The sequence below is a fragment of the Coenobita brevimanus genome, chromosome 1 (assembly GCF_032717465.1).
Source record: "Coenobita brevimanus isolate Jiangsu-jjx chromosome 1, ASM3271746v2, whole genome shotgun sequence".
Lineage (NCBI taxonomy): Eukaryota > Metazoa > Arthropoda > Malacostraca > Decapoda > Coenobitidae > Coenobita > Coenobita brevimanus.
The window spans coordinates 60,426,873-60,447,209 of NC_136954.1; the positions used below are offsets into that span (position 1 = coordinate 60,426,873).

At 43.1% G+C, this 20,337-nt stretch overlaps 1 protein-coding gene across 1 annotated transcript in view; it reads right to left on the reverse strand.

Moving 5' to 3' along the window:
* LOC145399543 (uncharacterized) overlaps positions 1–20,337 on the reverse strand; it is a 257,044-nt gene that overhangs the window by 22,430 nt on the left and 214,277 nt on the right. Inside the window, exons 33-36 of the mRNA XM_080272155.1 lie at positions 18,097–18,219; positions 17,305–17,378; positions 13,395–13,475; positions 8,008–8,223 (exon numbers count right to left, since the gene is read on the reverse strand). Of these exons, the coding sequence (XP_080128281.1) occupies positions 8,008–8,223; positions 13,395–13,475; positions 17,305–17,378; positions 18,097–18,219 (494 nt within the window). The remainder of the gene's footprint in view (positions 1–8,007; positions 8,224–13,394; positions 13,476–17,304; positions 17,379–18,096; positions 18,220–20,337) is intronic.

Here is a 20,337-nt window from a genome sequence, read left to right on the forward strand (position 1 = left end):
ACTTACATCAGTGTGTACAAGAGAGGTTCTTCCACACTCATACCAAGTTTCATGAATAAATATTATTAGAACAATTTTTTCTGTCATTATTTCCTTCGTTCTTTCCTCTTCCTTCTGCCAATGGGTGACTCTACACTTCCTCTTCTGTCTTTCTTTCCTCTTCTTTCTGCCTACGAATGACTCTACACTGAGTGACAAACCAAATGGTTTCCTGTACACCAAGAAACCATTTACTATGCTGGGTGGTAACCATAAAACCAGATTATGGTGCCTGGTGGTTTAATGGGCAATTAAGGCACCCCAATCTGATTGACCCTGTGCAGGTTTCTATCCAAGGGATGGTTGGGGATTACTGCTCACATAATGCCATTCAGGGTTGAGTGAGGCTGGTCACTCTCATCTTAACTCTATCTCGTAAAGGGAGGAGTGTAAATTCTGGCTGTGCGAGTAACTCTCACTCAAAAGCTTTCAGGACAGTCGCGTAGAGATATTTCACTTCTAACACTCATAGGAAAGTTACTATTCATCATAGATAGGCCACTTGGCCTCATTTTGAAGATGAAGAATTTTGCTTTGTCATACATTGCCCCAAAAAGACAATATACAGGCATACCCCGGTTTAATGATCTAAATGGTTAGGTAAAATGCCCATCATTAGGCGGGGTATCGTATATCAGGTTACTTTTAACATGTATTTCAATGTGGACCATTTACCAGAGTTGGGTTTCCCCCCCAAACCAAGTCCAAAACCCACCCAAATGAGCCCAAAAACAGGTTTAAAGGCAATCAAAATGGCCTAACAGCTGTCAGGGAAGCTAAACTAAGCCTATCTATCTATCTATCTATAGCCCGACGCCCTAATCCCGCAAAGGGTGGCCGCAGACAAAACGCCTCCAAGTCACTCTGTCACCCACCATTTGACTCCCCTCCCCCCAACTCACCCCCCCCTCCCTCATATACCTCTCAACTCCATCCCTCCACCTCATCCTCGGTCTACCCCTCCCTCTCCCTCCCTCCACCTCACCCACATACACCCTCTTAGTCAGTCTTTCACTCTCCATCCTCTCCACATGTCCAAACCACCTCAGTGTATTTCTCCTAATCTTTTCAACCACATCCACATCTACCCCACAACGTTCCTTCACTTCTTCATTCGTCAACCTGTCCCTCCATGTCACTCCACATGCTCCTCTCAAGTAACTCATTTCCACTGCTCTCACTCTTGACTTCTTCCCCTCTTGCAAGGTCCACGCCTCGCTTCCATACGTCAGGGTAGGGATCACAATACCATCATGCAGAGACTTCTTAACTTCCATACTCACCTCCCTATTTCTCATCACTGCTTTCAGTGTGCCAACAACCTTCCTTCCCTGCTGTACCCTTTCACGTACTTCATCCCCCAAAGTTCCATCCTTACTCATCACACTACCCAAGTACTTGAATGCACTCACATTCTCCATATCATCACCATCCAACCTCACTGCACACTCTGTGACTTCATTCCTCTCAAACACCATAACTTTACTTTTGTTTACATTAACTTTCAGCTTCCTCCTCCTACACACTGTCCCAAATTCATTCACCAAACCTTGCAACTCCCATTCATCTTCACTCAACAATACTGTATCATCAGCAAACAGCAACACCGGAATCTTCCAAATCTCACCCTCAATCATTAGGGCCACCCCCACATCCACTGCCCTACCTTGTACCTCCTTTACGACCCCATCCATATATATATTAAACAGCCATGGAGACATTACACACCCCTGTTTCAGTCCCACATTGAGATCAAAGAACTCACTCAGCTCACCATCCACTCGCACCGTAGCCCTAGCTCCCTCGTACATACTCTTCACAGCACTCAACAATTTCCCCTCCACTCCATATATTCTTAATACCTTCCACATACCTTTCCTATCTATTCTGTCATAAGCTTTTTCCAAGTCCATGAAGGCAGCGTACACTTTCCTTCCCTTCTCTAGATACTTCTCCACTAAACATCTTAGAACAAATATCTGATCTACACACCCTTTTCCCTTCCTAAATCCCCCTTGTTCTTCTCCAACTAGCTCCTCTGTCATATGCCTAACCCTATCAATGAGTATTCTACCATATATTTTACCAGTCACACTAAGAAGGCAAATACCCCTATGGTTACCACATACTTCTCTCTCCCATTTTCCTTTGTACAGAGGAACAATTATACCTGATTTCCAGTCCTCTGGAACCTTTCCCTCTTCCCAAGCCAATCTACACAACTTCCATATCCACTCCACAACAATCTCACCCCCATACCTAAGCATTTCACCACACACTCCATCAATTCCTGGGGCCTTTCCCAGCTTAATCTTCTTCATCGCTTCCACTACTTCCGACCTACTGATCTCTTCCTCCCTCCTCTCATCTCTTCTTCTCCCAGCCATTCCCCAACCACTTATACTCACACTGCTCTCACTCTCTACATTCAACAAATCCTCAAAGTGCTCCTTCCATCTCCTCAATTTCTCTCTCTTCTCCACCAACAATCTATTATTCCTATCTTTCACTCCCCTACTATTTCCCCTTTCACACTGCCTTACTTTCTTTACCTCCTTCCAAAACAATTTCTTACTCTCCCTCCATTTCACACTCAGATTCCTCCCAAACTCTTCATCCACTTTCTTCTTACTCTCCTTCACTAGTCTCTTAACCTCCCTTCTCCTGCTCACATATACCTCTCTCTTCTCTCTCTCATCTTCTCCCCTACCTCTACTCGCCAACCATTCACCATATGCCTTCTTCTTTTGTTCCACAGCTCGTTTCACCTCATCATTCCACCATGCTGTCCCTTGCACACCCTTGCATCTCCTCCTCACTCCACAAACCACCTCACACGCTGCGCTTATCTCTTCCGTGAATATCTTACATACGTCTTCCACCCCTTCCATCTGCTCTAGCTCATACCTTCCCAATCTTTCTTCCACTATGCTCTTATACTCTGTCCTCTTCTCAGTATCTTGCAATTTCTCCACTCTTCTCACAGGAGCTGTTTCCTCCTGTCTTCCCCTTCGCCTCCTCAACCACTTTCTTTGCAGCTCTACCTTGGCCATCACTAAGTGATTTTATTTAAAAATAAAACTAAGCCTAACACCTGTAAATAACTCATCTAAACCAACAAACATAATCTGAATATTGTCAAATATACGTCTGGAAAAAACCAAGCTTAGTAAACTGTACCCCAAAATGACAATGTTCATCCCACCTATGACTAAAACACATTAATCTAAGTCTAAAAGCAGTTTATAAATCAACCTAAACACACAATTTTATTCTAAAATATCATCAAAATCGATTAGAAAAATCAAAACCCATTGTTAAACCGGGGTTTGGCCATCGTTAGGAGGGGTATGGTGCAATTTCTACCCCCATTGTTAAGCTGGGGTATCGCATCTAGAGGTATAGTATATCGAGATATTACTGTATACAAAATAAAATGCAAAAAAAGTGAGTAGAAGTTAGCTGACATGCTAAAGTTTTACACTGTCCTTTAAAAAAATATTCACCAAAAAAAAACTATTCAAGAAATAATAATATTTTTTGCTTCAATACGTGGCAGAATAAATTTCCTTTCCAATAATGTATTATATGTTGTATTTTCTTAAATAATAACACCGCATATATATGCGAGAAAAAGGAGCATAAGTGTTCGCCAGGAGGTCAAGAGGTGCACATCCTACCTGTGAGGAACCTCATGCCACACTGAGCCGAGCAAACCAAGTGAGCACACACGTACCAGCTGCCGCAGGCTTAGCTCTGCCCACTATAGCCCATCATCCAACAAAAATGACGACTCCCTAAATATTTCTTTAGAGATTACATCAGATGACGGGCAGAGTCATCATACTGACATCAGAGGTTGACAAACGCATGATGACCCAAGTCATCATTGGTATGTCTATGGGTTAAATGCCAGGACCAACTTGCGTAGCCCGAGGCTACTACGCTCCTCATGGGACAACACAGGATTAGATGATGGATGAATGGATGGAGAACAATTTTTTTTTTTTCTTCCAGGGCCGGGTGAATAATACCCGGGTATGCCTGTGGCGTTACTAAAAAAGACTTATGCCTATCCAGGGTTAATAAGCACACTCTTAAACATCCTGAATCCAACAACTTAATTTGCGACAAATAGTATGGTTTTTGCTATGAAATATCCACTGTTGATATACTCATTCTCACTCCTTTTCATACAATCCATCAGTCAACTGACCAACATGGAAAAATTCATGCAGTAGCCCTTTATACTTCTAAAACCTCTGACAAATCATGGTACCATTCCCTGCTATCCAAGCTCCCTTGCTATGGCCTATCATCTTTTGTTCCACTGATCTCTTGAAATCTCAACAAAAGAAAGATAAGAGTAGAGGCAGATGATGTACAGTCCAACTGCCACTCAATTAATGGCAGTGTTCCAAAAGGATCAGTCCTGGGTTCAATTGTGTTCTTCATTCATATTAATGATATCAGGTATCTTTAACTCCCAAGTCAGCACAAGAATCTCCATGAATCAAGACTTATCAATGATCATTGAATGGGGACAAACTAACTTTGTCTCATATAATGCTAGGAAAACCAAATATATCCAGTTAACTAATGGACAGATATTGCCTAATTCCTATTTTACCTTCAACGCAACCAATATCCCAATCTCTGAAAGCATTTAAATTCTAGGGTTTTTGCTTAACCCCTAAATACCGCAATTCGATCTGGCTTGTCTGCCACTGGAGCCGCAATTCAAGGGAGTTTTTTCAATTTTTACCAGGGGGAAAATCAATATGTTCTGGCTAAAGAAGGAGAATTTACACACCCGACAGTGCAATCGGCACCCCCCTAGGCCTAATGGTTACCACACAACTGAGGGACAAGGTTGAAAAAAAAAAAAAACGTTACCCTCCATAATTTTCGAAAGCCCCCATAGCTTTGATAACTAACTATTTCTGCTAATGAAATAGGTCATTGCAATATCATATGTCACACCAAGCCCAAGAACAAGTGTTTTGGGGTGTGGGGAGATTACTTGCTTTTGGGGAGATAAAGTACCCTGTTGGGAGAAGGTTTGTAGGTATGGAGGTTGGATAAAACCATCTTTTCTCATCAAGGTAGAGCACTTTAGTTTGTTCTTGACCAACTACTATGAAAACATATGTGAATGTATGTGTGGGGAGATTTTTTTAATCGGGGAGAAGGCCCACAACAAGTACACTGAACCTTGGGAGATCATTTACGGTAACAACCAATTTGGCTAGTTGAAACAAACAAAATCTATGTGATTTAGCATATCAACCATGCAAGCAGGTGTGGGGAGATAATTCATGTATGGGGAGTAATAGATGTATCGAGGTGGAGGGGTGGTGGTGGGGGAAGGGGGCTGGGTGGTGGTGGGGGGGCTGGGGCTCAGATGCCAGTAGTAGTTGTTCCCTAGGCAGCCTGGCCGAACAGCCCTGAGTCCTTTAGGAAGGCCATGGCCGAGACCGGGCTTTCCCACAGAGCTCTCACAGAGTGTATGTTGCGTTGTTGGCGTAGGTGATTGTGTGCAATGCAGTCTTCCATAATGTGCTTAATAGTGTGGGGTGCTGTGCTGCATTCTGGACAGGCATCAGCAACGGAGTCATCCAGCCTCTTCTGGTAGCTTAAGAGGGCTGGATGGTGCACACATCTCAGCCTGGCCAGGTGGACCCTGTCCTCACGAGGAAGATAGGATTCAGAAGGGTGGATGTCAGGAGGCCGTGCATGCAGCTGTGTGTTGTCTTTAAGTGACTGAATGGAGAGGCGAGTGATCTGAGTGTGGATATGCTTCTGGAAGCTAGTCTGAGGTGGGCAAGGGGGGAGAGATGAAAGTATTTGTGTATGGTATCGTTTGCTGGGTGTTGTTCTGATGTTCCTTGGTGTGGGTGGATGTGCTGCCATGTACTGTAGTGGATGTTGTGGGTTTGTGGAGGTTGCAGCAAGAAACTGGGTGCCTCTCATGTCTAGGTGATCCTTGACTTTGGGGACTTTGGTTTCTTGCTGTAGGTGGTCTGCGGGTGTAGTAACTGTGCAGCCTGTGATTATTTTTAGGGCCTTGTTCCGTATGGTCTGTAGAGTGTTGTAGTGTGTTTTGGTGAGGTTAGAAGCCCAGGCAGGGCTTGCATAATTCATCACTGAAAGTATGTATTGTTTGTATACTGTGGTGGTGATTTCTTTGTTGTGTCCGAATGTTGTATAGGCAGGTGATCTCAAAGCACTGAGTCTTGGTGTTATTTTATTTTTAATGTTTGTGATGTGTTGTTTAAATGACATTGATGTATTGTATGTTACACAAAGGATTTCGTGTGTGTGTGTGTGTGTTGGGTAGGGGGGTGTTGTTTATGGTGAGGTGTGGGATGTGACTGTGTTCTGCTGTCCAGTTTGTGAGAAGAGTCACTGTAGGTTTGGCTGGGGCTATTTTGAGCCTGTTTGTGGTGAACCATTCGTGTAGTGTGTTGAGGTAAGGTTGAATGATGTGTGCAGCTGTGTTTGCGTTTTGGTGCATACATGTAAGTGTTATATCATCTGCATAGGAAGCCATGTGTATCTGTGGTGTGTGGGGTGTGGGTATGTCGTGCATGTAGAGGTTAAAGAGTGTAGGGGACAAAACAGATCCTTGGGGGATGCCGTTTGTGAAGTTTCTGATGTTAGAAGACTGACCGGCAAATGTTACATGTGCACATCTGCCCGCTAAGTAGTTTGCCAGCCATCTTTTTGTGTTATTGTGCATGTTTGTGTTGAGTATTTTGTTTGTGAGGTTGTGGCAGGGGATGGCATCAAAAGCTTTACTAATGTCTAGTGTGACTAGGAGCATTCTGTGTGGTGGCCTAGCTGAATTCATGCCATCAAAAACTCTCTGTGTAAGGTCTGTAAGAAGGGTGTTTGTGAAGTGTAGTGGCCTAAAGCCATATTGTGATTGGGCTAGGGGAATGTGAGGTGTGACTAGATGTTGTAACAGTCGTTTAGTGGCTTTAGAGGGGGCGCAGAGGAGTGTGATGGGGCGGTGTGAGGAGGGTAACGTGGGGTCTTTGTTGGGTTTAGGGATAGTGATGATATTGCCATGCTTCCAGATGCTGGGTATTATGTTGTGTGAGTAGCTGTAGTTTGATATGTTGGTGAGTGCTTGTATGCCTTGTGGTCCTAGGTGTTTAAGGTGAATGTTGCTTATGTTGTCTGGTCCACAGGCAGATAACCTCTTTGTCAATCTCTCACATGTATTTATTACCCTGTCCTTCCACATGCTTCCCAACCTACCTGTGCTCTACACCAAGTGACAAACCTAATGGTTTTCTGTGACCCAGGAAACCATTTACAGAGCTGGGTGGTAACCATGTAACCAAATTACAGGGTGAAAAGTAGCCTTTGTTAACAGAGTGGAGGGATGTAAAGTGGTGTCATCCAGGATTCAAACCCCCACACTATTCCCTTTGCCTCACCATGGTAAGGCATTGTCAACCACAAGGAAACATTAGTTCACTGCACAGGATGGCCCTGCAGGGGCAGCTGCTTGCATGCAGCTGATGGGTCTCCTCACCCAGACAGACTGGGGATGATCAACAACAACTCTGTCCTTCCACCTGCTTCTTAACCTACCCCCTTTTCCCAGCCAACCCACTCTCATATTATAACCTCACTGTCTATCTTTTACATACATCTACCATTCTGTCTTTCTATCTTTTACATACATCTACCATTCCGTCTTTCTATCTTTTACATACATCTACCCTTCTGTCTTTCAGTCTGATTCTCAACCAACTACTTTCTTTCCCATCCAACTCACTCTGTTATAACCCCCTTGTCAACTTCAGATTGCATGTAGTTACTGCTCTGTCTTTCCACAGGATTCTCTCTCTCTCTCTCTTTTTAATACCCAGCCACCTCATTCTCCTACAACCCCCTTTTCAATCTGTAACATATTATCAGGACATACAGCTCAGTAAGGAATCAAACACATACCTCCTTGATAAACTCCTCATGCTGATCTGACACAAACTTCCTAGGAGGTCCTTGCTGGAACACAGCTGTTTGTATGGCTTTGGTTATATCTACTGCTGTGGTGTCTCTCAAGGGTACAGCTATAGTGTACTTGGTCAGCATGTCTATGATAATGGCCAGGAATACATGTCCACGCTCCGAGCTTACAAACTGGCCAATGATGTCAATACTCACAACCTGTCAATATCACCAAAAGGTTAATATTTAATGCACCATACAAAGGGAAATTCATATTTTACACTGATATAATCAACTGAAACAGTCACTGAATGCAGCTTGTACATTCTGATTCTGGCAAGAATCAAATATACTAACAACTGCAGCTAACTGCTTGCTATGTCTGAGAAATTTTTAGTTATGTTTTACACTGATGACAGGGAGAAAGAACATAATTATTATACCCAGACCCTGCATGTTGCAACAGGTAAGTAAAATGGGCAGGAAAGGATGAGAGGAACTCTTTTGCTTGAATCAGTGTAGAGACATGACAAAGTCATCTCCCAACACCTGTGCTATAACCAATTTTTAAAAATATTTCTGAGAATATGGACACAGAAAATTATATTTGGTACATCAGATGAATACTCCTTAAACAACATCCTAAGAGAGCAGCTTCACAGAAAATGATGTTGGGATAAAGATGGTGATGATCTTCCATCATCATCATCACCCAGACTTCCTTTCTCACCCTAGGGCAAAGTGAGGAGTAGCAATGTCCAGACAGCCCAAATTTGCCCAGTACAATCAGCCACGCTTCCATTCACTCATCATTCAAGCCCCTGGAATCCTGGCTCTATCTGATACGCCAAAAACTTTTACCACGTTCTGTAGCTTCACATAAACATATCCAATAAGAGTCAATCCGGGTGCTATCATGTTAAAAAGGGGTGCCAAATCCCTGATCATGCACTTCTCACAATATTCATCCAGTCAGCTCGATCTCTTGTCAGTCCCCTAGCCTCACCAACTTCCAAACCTCTCTTCCCCACACACTCATCCACCCTATCCTGCACCTTCTCCTTGGCCTATCTCACCCCCACCCTCCTTCAAATTCACTCAGATATACCTTTCTCACCACTCTATTGTCATCCATTCTCTCCACAAGACCATACCATCTCAGTACACTCTCTTCGATTCTGGTGTCCACAGACTTCCTCACTCCACATCTTTCACAAATCACATTATTTTGTATCCTATCCACTCTCTGTACTCCACATACATTCACCAGCAGTCCCATCTCCACTGCTCTCACTCCTGACTTTTCATTTTCATGGCACACCATAGTCTCACATCCATATGTTAAAGTTGGCATTAACACACCCTCATGTAAGTCTCGTGCAGCTGCAACACTCAAGTCTCTGCTTCTTATCAAGGCCTTCAATGCACCAGCTACTTTCCTTCCTTGTGTCACTCTACTTTCCACTTCTTTTGCACATTTTCCTCTATTTTCTATCACTGTATCCAGGTATTTGAACTCCCTCACCATTTCCAGTCTCTCTCCATTCACTGTCATCTTGCACTGGGAGTCACCTTCTCTCTCAATAACCATCACTTTACTCTTTTCTAAGTTTACTCTCAAGGCACGACACTCACAGACATCAGCAGAACTCTGCACTAGTCTACCAAGTTCTTGTCCGGTATCTGCAAGTAGTACTGCATCATCAGCATACAACATATTTGAGATATTCCATCCATCACCATTCATTACCAACGCCATCCCTCTCTCAATTACTCGTGTTTTTACTGCTCTCATCACCCCATCCATATATATATATAGAACAACCATGGGGACATCACACAACCTTGTCACATGCCCACACCGACTGTGAACCATTTACTTAGATGCCCATTAACCCTGACACATGCTGCACTACTATCATAAAAACTCTTGATGGAACCTAGTAGCTTACCATCTACACCGTACATGCACAAAACCTTCCGCAATCCTTCTCTGTCTACTCTGTCATATGCTTTTTCCAGATCCATGAATGCCACATACGCCTTATAGTCCGTCTCACAAGCCTTCTCCACTATCTGTCTCACTGCAAATATTTGATCCACACATCCTCTGCCACTCCTAAAAGCCACCCTATTCATCACTCACTAGGACTTCTGATATCTCCCTTACTTACTCTATAATAATTCTTCCATATACCTTCCCTATCACACTCAATAAATTTATGCCACGATAATTCTTGCACGCACTTCCCACACCTTTATTTTTGCACAGGAGTACAATCACTGCTGGCACAGTTTCATTCATCCATGCTTTCTTACACATCCCCAACAAGCACTTCATTCCGCTCTCTCCACTACACTTAATCATCTCTGCATACACCTCATCAACCGCAGCTTCTTTCCCATTTTTCAGCCGCTTCACAGCACTCTTCACCTGTGTGAGTGTCATGTTTTCTGACACTGCATTCTTTCTCTGCACACCCCCAAAACCAATCATATTTACAGCTGCTCTTCACTCTCTGTTCCCATTCATCAGGCTTTCAAAATAATTTTTCCATCTGGTCCTTACTTCATCCCCATGGGTTAATAATCTACCACCTACATCCTTCACATCTTCACATTTCTTTCCAATTTCACTTCTATATTTCTGCACCTCTTTCCAGAATAACTTCCTATTTTCAGAATGGTTTGCATTTATTTTTCTTCCTAGATGATCATTTACCTCCTTCTTTTTCCTCTTTACTTGTCTCTTTACATGCTTCTTGCTCTCAATATATTCAGTTATTTCAATTGAAACCTTGTCCTGTAACCAATCTAGCCACTTCTTCCTCTTTTCTTCCTCTGCTCTCTTAACCTCTTCATCCCACCATGCCGTACCTTCCTTCATTGTTGTTACTCTTGCCACATCACACACTGCTTTAGCATTTCTAACTAAGCAATCCCTATATGCATTCCACAGGCTGTCCAGATCCATTTCATTCCAATTCACTGATGATCTTCCAATGGAATGATTCTACAACCTAATCCTGTCATGCACATAAGTAAGCATTAACCCCTGGGCGTTTATGGGTGCGGTGCAAATTTCATGCACTCGTTACCAGCTGACGCAGGCTGTGTCTGCGCACATTTCAACCACTCGTTACTATTCGACGTTGGTTACGTCGAACGAAATGGCCCCTGTTTTTTTGGTTATGGAATGATTTTGCATCCATTTCTGGGCAAGAACAAAGCACTACTTGTGTCCCCATGTATTCATCTGCTATGCTCAACCCACTCCGCACCCAGTGTGCCACAGTCAGTGTGCTACAAGCCTTGTCTGAGCATAAGGTATTTCCCTTCACACTCCGTAAAATCGGCCCTAACTGACCAAAAGTAATTCTTTATACACCAAAATGTAGCCAAATAAATTCCTTATAACTTTTTCTCAGTAACATTAACCACATTTCTAAGAGAAAAAAAATTATGATTATAAAAGCATAAGGGTGTGAGAATAAATTGTTTATGTACTATCGACTGCACGGGAACAGCGCAGTGACAAGGGGAGTCTCTCAGTAAGTGGTCTTGGATGCCCAGGACTATGTGCCTAGTATTCGCTCGCAGTTGGATGCAGCCTGCTTTGATTGGTAATGAGGGTTAATAGATAAGTTACCTAGTATTCTTTTTTTATGTGTCTGACTCTTGACATAGGCTTAATAGCCTGCTCCCAAGGCCCAGCAGTCCTTGAATGTACCATACACCTCTTCATGTCATCAATTTAGTGCTAATCAATACTGAATACATGCTAGGGTGTCTCATACAAGACTGGTGTACTGTATTAGTATTAGCTGAGGTGTTTTTATGGTAGATCATTAAAGCCTGTTAATGAATTTCAAATCCTTCAATTGTTCTATTCCTCAGCTGGGATTTGAACCCACGTCCATTAGAAGAGGACACATCACTTAAATGACTCTGCTACCATATAGTGAGGCTAGTATCCACTACCACTGAATGGTTTAAGACCTTTTCCAAGTTACATAAAAGGATCTTCAATAACCAAGTCTGCTAATGATTGCTTCTTCATTCAGGTAGTAACACAATTACCAATTTCCAGCAGATGGTATCCTGTAACCTAGGAAACCATTTATAATGTTGAGTGGTAACCATAAAACCACATAAAGGGGTGATGTGGAACCTGCTACTGTGCCCCTGTTAACTGGCTGAAGACAAATAAGGAATCCATCCAGGAACCAAACCTTCATGCACTTCCCCATGTCAAGGAACTGTTCACCACAAGGGAACATCAGTTCACCGCACAGGCCAGCACTACAGGGTCAACTGTTTGCCAGCAGTTGATAGGTCTGCTCAACCAGACAGACTGGGGCTGATCCAACATCCATCCGTCACCCAATCTACTATTAAGACTACAGTGAATGGTTACGTCTGTGATACAGTCCACGATTCTGAAGGCTTGCACGATGCTTAAATTAACTGCTCTCTCACACTCGTACTTTCTCTTTTGCTTCTATATCCAATCTTACTCCGTCCTCTGGTGGTGGTGGCAGTGGTAGCAGTGATGGTGGTGTGATGGTCCAGCCTTCCTGACATATTATCATCGCCAAAAAACAACTTCCCATTTTCACATGGTTTGGGGATTTGATCTCTCTGGGGTGAGGAAGCTCCTAGAGATTAGAACAATTTCTCCCCTTTAGTGTCACTAAAGGTAACTGGCTGCTTGGAATACAAGTGGTGGGCTGTGACGCTGCCACATTCTTATGCCAGTGTAAATGGGGAGGGGGGGGGAGGGGAGAGCAGTACCCCAACTCCTGCTCCTCTCAGCCACCTTAAATAAATAATGGAGAGCATGTAGGTTACTCTGTTTCACCTCAATCCCTAGAGGAAAAACTTGTTATTACCATGAAGATCACATAACCATCCATCCACCCATCATCCAATCCTATGTTGCCCCACAGAGGAGCGTAGGAACCCAGGGGTAGGGTAAGTTGGTCCTGACATTTAAGATGAGAGTAACCAGCCTCACACATCCCTGAGTGGCATTACATGAGCAATAAATCCCAACCACCCCTTGGATATAAACCTACACAAGCTCAATCCAATTGGAGCACCTTATTTACCCACTAAACCACCAGGTGCCATGACTAGGTTATATGGTAACCACCCAGCATAGTAAATGGTTTACTAGTGTACAGGAAACCATTTGGCTTGTCACTCAGTGTAGAGTCACCCACTGGCAGAAGGAAGAGGATAGAATGAAGGACAGACTGAAAGAAGAGGGAGTGTAGTCACCCGTTGGCAGAAGAAGAACAGAAGAGGAAGGATGGAAGACAGGAAAGGACAGACACCTAAAGCAGCACTACATAAGTTTACGTAACAATAAACCAAATACAACTAACCTCCCATGGCTCTGTTACTCGAACAAAACGCTGGTTTGATCGATTCATCTTGCTGAACTCACATGTCTTGCAACGAACAATCTAAAAATTTACATTTCATTAACCTATGCACAGACCTACATAAAATATTAAAAGCATCATTTAACATGGGTATATATTTAAAAATACGGTACTGGATATAATAAAATTACGACTAAAATTTTACAGCAAATATTTCACACAACACAAATTACAACTAAGTTAATGAGGTTGAAGAACTCTCATAAGGAAAAATAGTAAAAATGGAGGGAAACTGGGGAACCAAGAGGAGGTACAGTGGATTTAACAATGTAACACATAATAAAATACATAAGACAGCAATATACAGTAGTTATTCTGGCCACTGAATCATTTACATTGGTATATGAAACTGGATGAATTTCAGAATTCCTCTGCCTAACCATGCATTTTTATTTATTTATTTTTTAATTTTACGGAATGGTCTATGGAAGAGAATCGTTTTGTTTTCGTTTTCGTTTTTGCAGGCTCCAACATGCTTGCATGCATCCGCCTTGGTCACCTAATGGCGGCTCTCCAAGTTGCATAATCTATTGCAGTCTCCCTGTTCAGTCCCTTAACCCTGAGGGCACACTTAATGGCCTCGTCCCACATCTTTCTCAGTCTACCCCTCACAACCCCACCCCCAATATTAACACTTCTCACCTTCTGCACCCAATTATCATCCCCCATCCTCTCCACATGCCCAAACCATCTCAATCTACCTCTCCTCATCACAACACCAATACACTCCAGTCCCATCCTACCTCTCAACTCTTCGATCGTAAACCCAGCCTCCCCACGCCTTGCACACTGGGACGCACTGCACATCCACCTAATTATTGTCATTTCTGTATATCTGAGCCTGCGAATATCCTCCTCCTTTACTGCCCAGGTTTCACTACCATACAGCATTACACTTCTAACACATGCTGCATACAAAGACCCCTTAGCATGTAGGGAGAGTCCTCTCAATGTCAGGAGAGGCAACAGCTTCCTGAACTTCTTCCAACCATTTCTCACCCTAGCAACAGAGCTAGCTCCAGCCCCACCTACAGCACACAACATGTCTCCCAAATAACAAAACTCTTCCACACACTCAAAGAGACTCACCAGCAAGTTCAATCCTTTCATGCCTGACAATCTTCACCTGCTTTCCAAGACACACCACACACATGAAATCAGCATTATCTTGCAATCTACCTCTGATACCACTACATCTCTTGTGCACCCATTTAGCACAAACACTACACAAGATGGAATTACTTCCCATGCGCTTGTGGCAAACTGTGCATGGCCACTCTCCCTCGTCTTTGACAGTACCGCCACCAACCCTAGATATCATCACTTTTGTTTTATCTGCAATTACCCTTGAGCGCTTGTGCCCCATACCATCTCTCCACTTCCTAAATCTTTCCTCCGCCTCCCTTTCGTTCTCTGCACTCGACACCAAATCATCAGCATAAAACATCTCCCACGGGAGTCCGTTTCTGATGTCCTGTGAGAGGGCTTCAAGTACCATGATAAACAACAAGGGGCTCAAAACTGACCCCTGATGCACACCAATATTCACGGAAAACTCATCACTCAAATCTCCATTCACTCTTACCTGGGTGTGAGCACCCACACACATAGCCATAACCACCCTAACCAGCCACTCCTCCAAGCCAAGCTTTCTCATTGGCCACTTCACCACCTCTCTAGGGACTCTGTCAAAGGCCTTTTCCAAATCAACAAAAACAAAATACAGATCCCTTTTCTTCCCAGTATATTTTTCCTGAAGCTGTCGAACAATGAATATGGCATCAGTGGTCCCCCTGCCTGGCATAAACCCAAACTGCATCTCATCAATATTCACTCTTTCTCTAATCATACCTCCTAGAACTCTCTCCATTACCTTCATTATCTGGTCTAACAGCCGTATGCTTAAACACATATGGAGAGGCCCTACATTGGTCCCTACTTTACACACTAAGGAAAGCAAAAGCAAGCCCTCAATTTTTACACGGTATGCTAAGAGAACATTTAGGGAAAGGGGGCAGTTGGTAGCCCTGCGTGACCAGTTGGTACATCGGAAGTGCTCCCGTGGGAGTCCCTGTGACTATTCTTTGTCCAGACGATGTCAATCAGCACCATAACAAAATAATTTCCCGTCATTTTTTTATATATCAGCACTTATTTGTATGTATACTTTATATACTATTATAGTAATAAACTTTTCAATCAATACTTATGTTGTAAATATGATAGTTAGCGCTGGAGATAGGTCAGATTAGGTTAGGATAAATTTGGTTACGTTACCTAAAAACTTGTTAGGTTAGCTTAAAACAAGTTAGGATATATAAGGCTGGGTTGAATTACGAAAATTTATGTTAGGTTTGGGTAAATGAGCACTGATAAAGGGCAATTTCGCTGACAAAGAGCGTTCTAAGATGGCGTTTGTCAGTCTTCGCGCACAGGTTAGGATAAGTTTGGTTAGGTTAGCATAAAATTGGTTAGATTAGTCTCAAATAGGTTAGGTAACGTTAGGAGAAATAAGGTTGGGTTGTTACAAAAGTTTAGGTTAGGTTTGTTCAAGTAGGCCTGCAAGGGTAATTTCGATCATATTTGGCACTCTAAGATGGCGTCCATCTGTCTTCGTGCACCGCAATATAGTGACTGTCCATGAACAAACACCGCTTTTTAAAGCACTTTTTACATTTAAAAAAAAAGAAAAACACTGTAACTTGAAAACACAATTCAAGAGTACTTGAAGAATTCAATGAAAGGCTAAAGCAAAGAAAAAAATGCAAAATATGGTGGTCCTATGTCACCTTAACGATTACCAAGAATTATGAATAGAATGCTGCTGATAAATAACTAAAAATGGTATTATAAGAAAATGAAAAACAGTTTGCAGTGCCTGAGATTAAAATGCGAAGATGATCAATGCTGGCACGACGCTTCATAGTTTGGCCTATGAGCGACGAACAGTACCTTTCTCGTTACATATATTAACGTATATTATTACCTTTAGCATTGACTGAAAGTTCTTTATTCAGTTAAAACACATGGGTAACGTATAAAACTGGTTTACACATGTCACTTTTAGGTTCTCGCGTACTGTTAACTACTCTTTAAAAAATAAAAATGACAGTGCGTGTCACCGCCAGGGCAAAGACAGGCCTGAGTTTGACCTACTACTCGGTAAGGTATAGCCCGTGTGTTTTAATAACCAACGGTTCAGTTCCCGTGTATGTTTGCATTGCACTTTTAGCAAGTTAAAATATTTTTTACATAAAGTATTTACATTATTCTATGCCTTCTGGAGGTACAGAGTTACTTTGTTACGAAGTTAAATGTAGGGTTTGCAAAAGCCAAGCATTCCTCCCCTTAAAAAAAGTTGGAACAACCCCTACATATTGAGGGAAGTCTTTCCCTACTTAAACTTTTAGCATACCGTTTTGATATAGGGCCCTTAGGAAAGGCCCTACATTAGCTTTAAGCATACGGCCGTAAGAGCTTTATACCTCCATAATTTCCTCTTTCCAGGGCATCACCCTTCTCTTTATACACATTTACAATTACACTCTTCAACCAATCATCTGAGACAACACACTCATATACAATCATATTTATCAAGTCAGTGACTAACCTCACCCCTATATCTCCTGAGGTATATGGAAGAGAATATGGCTTAAAAGTTGAGCATATGCATAGTGTGAGGTCTGGTATAAGAATAAGCAGAGTGGGCTATGCATGAGTTGAATTTTGTGTTGGTTCCAGTGAAAAGAAATACTGCATTCATATTACAGTCCTGAAAATTGAACTCTTGTTGATGAATGAGATGGAGCTGAGTGAAACAAGATCTAGTACAGTATCTCAAATGACGCACCAAGGCAACAATATCCTCAACCATGCTGGTCCAATAGTACTTCTCTGTGAGACGTCGCAATGTCTTAGTCCGACCTGCAATGGTATGGACATCATCATTAGCTATAAAAGAGTACAAGGAGTGGAGAACTTGTTTCAGATACAGTATTCACAATGGTAGGCAGTTACAACAAACAGACACTGATCAGTGGACAGATTGATAAAAAAGGAAGAGACCAGCTACTATGATTTCAAGAAGAACTAGTTTTATTATTACATAATGTACAGTAGCAAAATTCACTGAGCTGCTAATTAATATATATATATACATATATATATAACAAAAATTGTTTCAGCTGATAATGGTAATTAAAGAAAATTACAAAACAAATGGATATATTCATTAAAGTGATAATGTATCTCCAAAGCTTGGTACATCTAGCATTTCTAAAAGCAGCAAAAATTTCAGACTCAGGCATAATTAATTTAATGGAGAAAAAAAGTCAACCCCACATACCCCTTCCAGGTGCAGCGACCTCAAGTCAAGGATAACATAATTCAGTACATTCAGAGTGAGAAGACCAGCCTACTTTCCTTGATGGCATCAAATAATCAGTAAACCTCCAGTCCTCTCTTAAGGATCAATTTCTTGGGGATCATGATAGGTGCACAGTCAGACAATCAGTCCAAATGGGGCATTCTGACTGTACCAAATTTTTTGAAACATGAATATAAATCATGCAAGTATATAACATTTCTTCTGAATGTAATGATGCACATTGTAACATTAGAGCTGCCCTACACATGAACTTACCACAGTGCTCCCCTGTTTTGCTCATAATATGACATTCTTCAAACACTTTATTCTTCTCATCATTTGTGTACAAGACCAAGCGTTTCTCCTTCCCTGTTTTCCCAATATAGTACATGGTTTTACCTGGAAATAATAATACATAATATTGTATTAAGCAACTGGAAATCCTGTCTCAAAATATGGTGCAATGATATATACAGGTACAGTCTCCAGCAAAAATAGAGCGACCGGCTCGATGAGCAGGTTGGTATATGTGGCACCGCCTCACCCCCAATTTCAACCCCTCCCGCCCTCTCCCTCGTTTCCATTCATTCGTCTACCCTTCACCCTCCCCACATCCAATGGCAAGAGAGTAAGGTCTACTCGCATTGTCAAAACCACTCTTCCATTATCCATCTGTCTTGGGAAGTGATGGTTTTGTTACAATAACGATTAAAAACACATTACACAGTGTTTTACTCCACAGTATATTTATAAACCACGATCTGAATGCAGGGTGATATAAAACAGTAATGTATTCGTATGATAGTGAGGTATGTAAACATATAATTTATCATGTTGATGGTTATATCCAATCAGTGTGTAACATTAAACAGTAGGAAGCTACTGTATATGTAGATGTTAGTAGTGGTCGGTGCTGTGTGTGTGGTGGTGGGTGGGTGGGTAGCTGGCCGTCACACATTGTAGTGGGGGCATGAGGAGAGGGAGATGGCTCTGCCCGGGGTGGATAGTGTGTCTGTGTGTGTGTGTGTGTTTTCCACCAATGATCATAAAAACGTCTTTATTTTCACCATTGTTATGCTGGGTGTTTTTAGTCCAACCTCTCGTCCTAAAAATGCCCGCAACTGAGCGGGGTCCTCTTTCTAGACAGGAAGTAAAGCACTCACAAAGGAACAGGACATAAAAACTCAGCAGTATACCTTATCACATCTACTGTCTTAATTCGAACTCCTTACAATACAAGAACAAAGATACACTGGATATAGAATGGACAGGGTGACAGAGTTGTTATTACAGGTATAATGTGCCCACAAGCACAGTAATGATGTCAGGGGCAAAATACAACTACATCAACACACACAGATATTACAGGTTACTAGGGCACAGTGTACAGTAGGTGTTGGAGCTAAGGCACAATTGTCATTTAATATACTCGACAGGATATACTATACGTGGATGGAGTGAAGTGTCAGGTTGGTCAGTATTACCATACTCGTACACATTACATGGGAGCAATGGCTGTACCTGAGTTGCGGCACACGGGAACATCACTTAGCCGTGGCGACACTGTTTACTGGTTCTGTCTTTACTGACTGGTCTTAGTTAATCTCAGGGCGACACTGATACGTTTCCCTGGTTCCGTAGGGCTTGGGTACAGACACAGTACTTTGGCATATCACATTCGCCTCACTATCTGTGTTCACTGACCATTGGTTTCTGCCCTTGTGTTTATATGCACTGATCATCACTTTCTATTATATTGTTGCTGTTTTACTGTCACTTTCACTACTGTCACATTCACTTAGTTTCTGACACGACTTGAGAGGTGGGGGGATGTCATCACTAGGCCACATGTGCCTGGGGTTAGCGGAGGTGGTGCCCGGGCGTGGGAGGGGGCCCCTTGGGAGAGCTCTCCTGCAGGAGACAATGCACAGCTCTCTGGGGCGTCACTGCCTGGGCCTGTTTCGTAGCTGGGGTGCAGGGAGGCCCTTCTGTCTGACGGTCTCAACCCGATAGGTGGCCCTTGGAACTGGGGCCAACAGCTTCAGGAGGCGGGCCTGCCGCCTTTTACTCCAGGCAGAGGGCCGACGGGGAGTGGGGCCTGAGCGGTCCCACCTTGGGGTCCGCTGGCTGGCCCTGGGAGGCTGGGTGCTGCGGTCGCCTACAGAGTGGGGCGCCGTCACACGCCCCACTCTGTAGGCGATCGTAGCAGACTGCGGCACCTCTTCTGCCGGGCGTCCATCAGGGGCCGGCTGCAGGGCAGGAACAGGACCTCGCCACCACTCCTGGAACAGAAGCACCTCCGGGGAACCACACGTGGAGGGAGAGAACAGAGGGCGTCCCACGCAGCTGAGAGGTAGTGAGCCAGCTGCGCAAGGGACCTTCCCCTCCGGGAGAACCCTCGAGACTGCAGACGCAGGGCGTACGGTGGCCGCTCCTTCCCCAACACGTACGGTGGCCATTGTTGCGGTTCCACAGTCTCTAAGGGCAGCAGCAGAAGGACGTACAGTGGCTGTTACC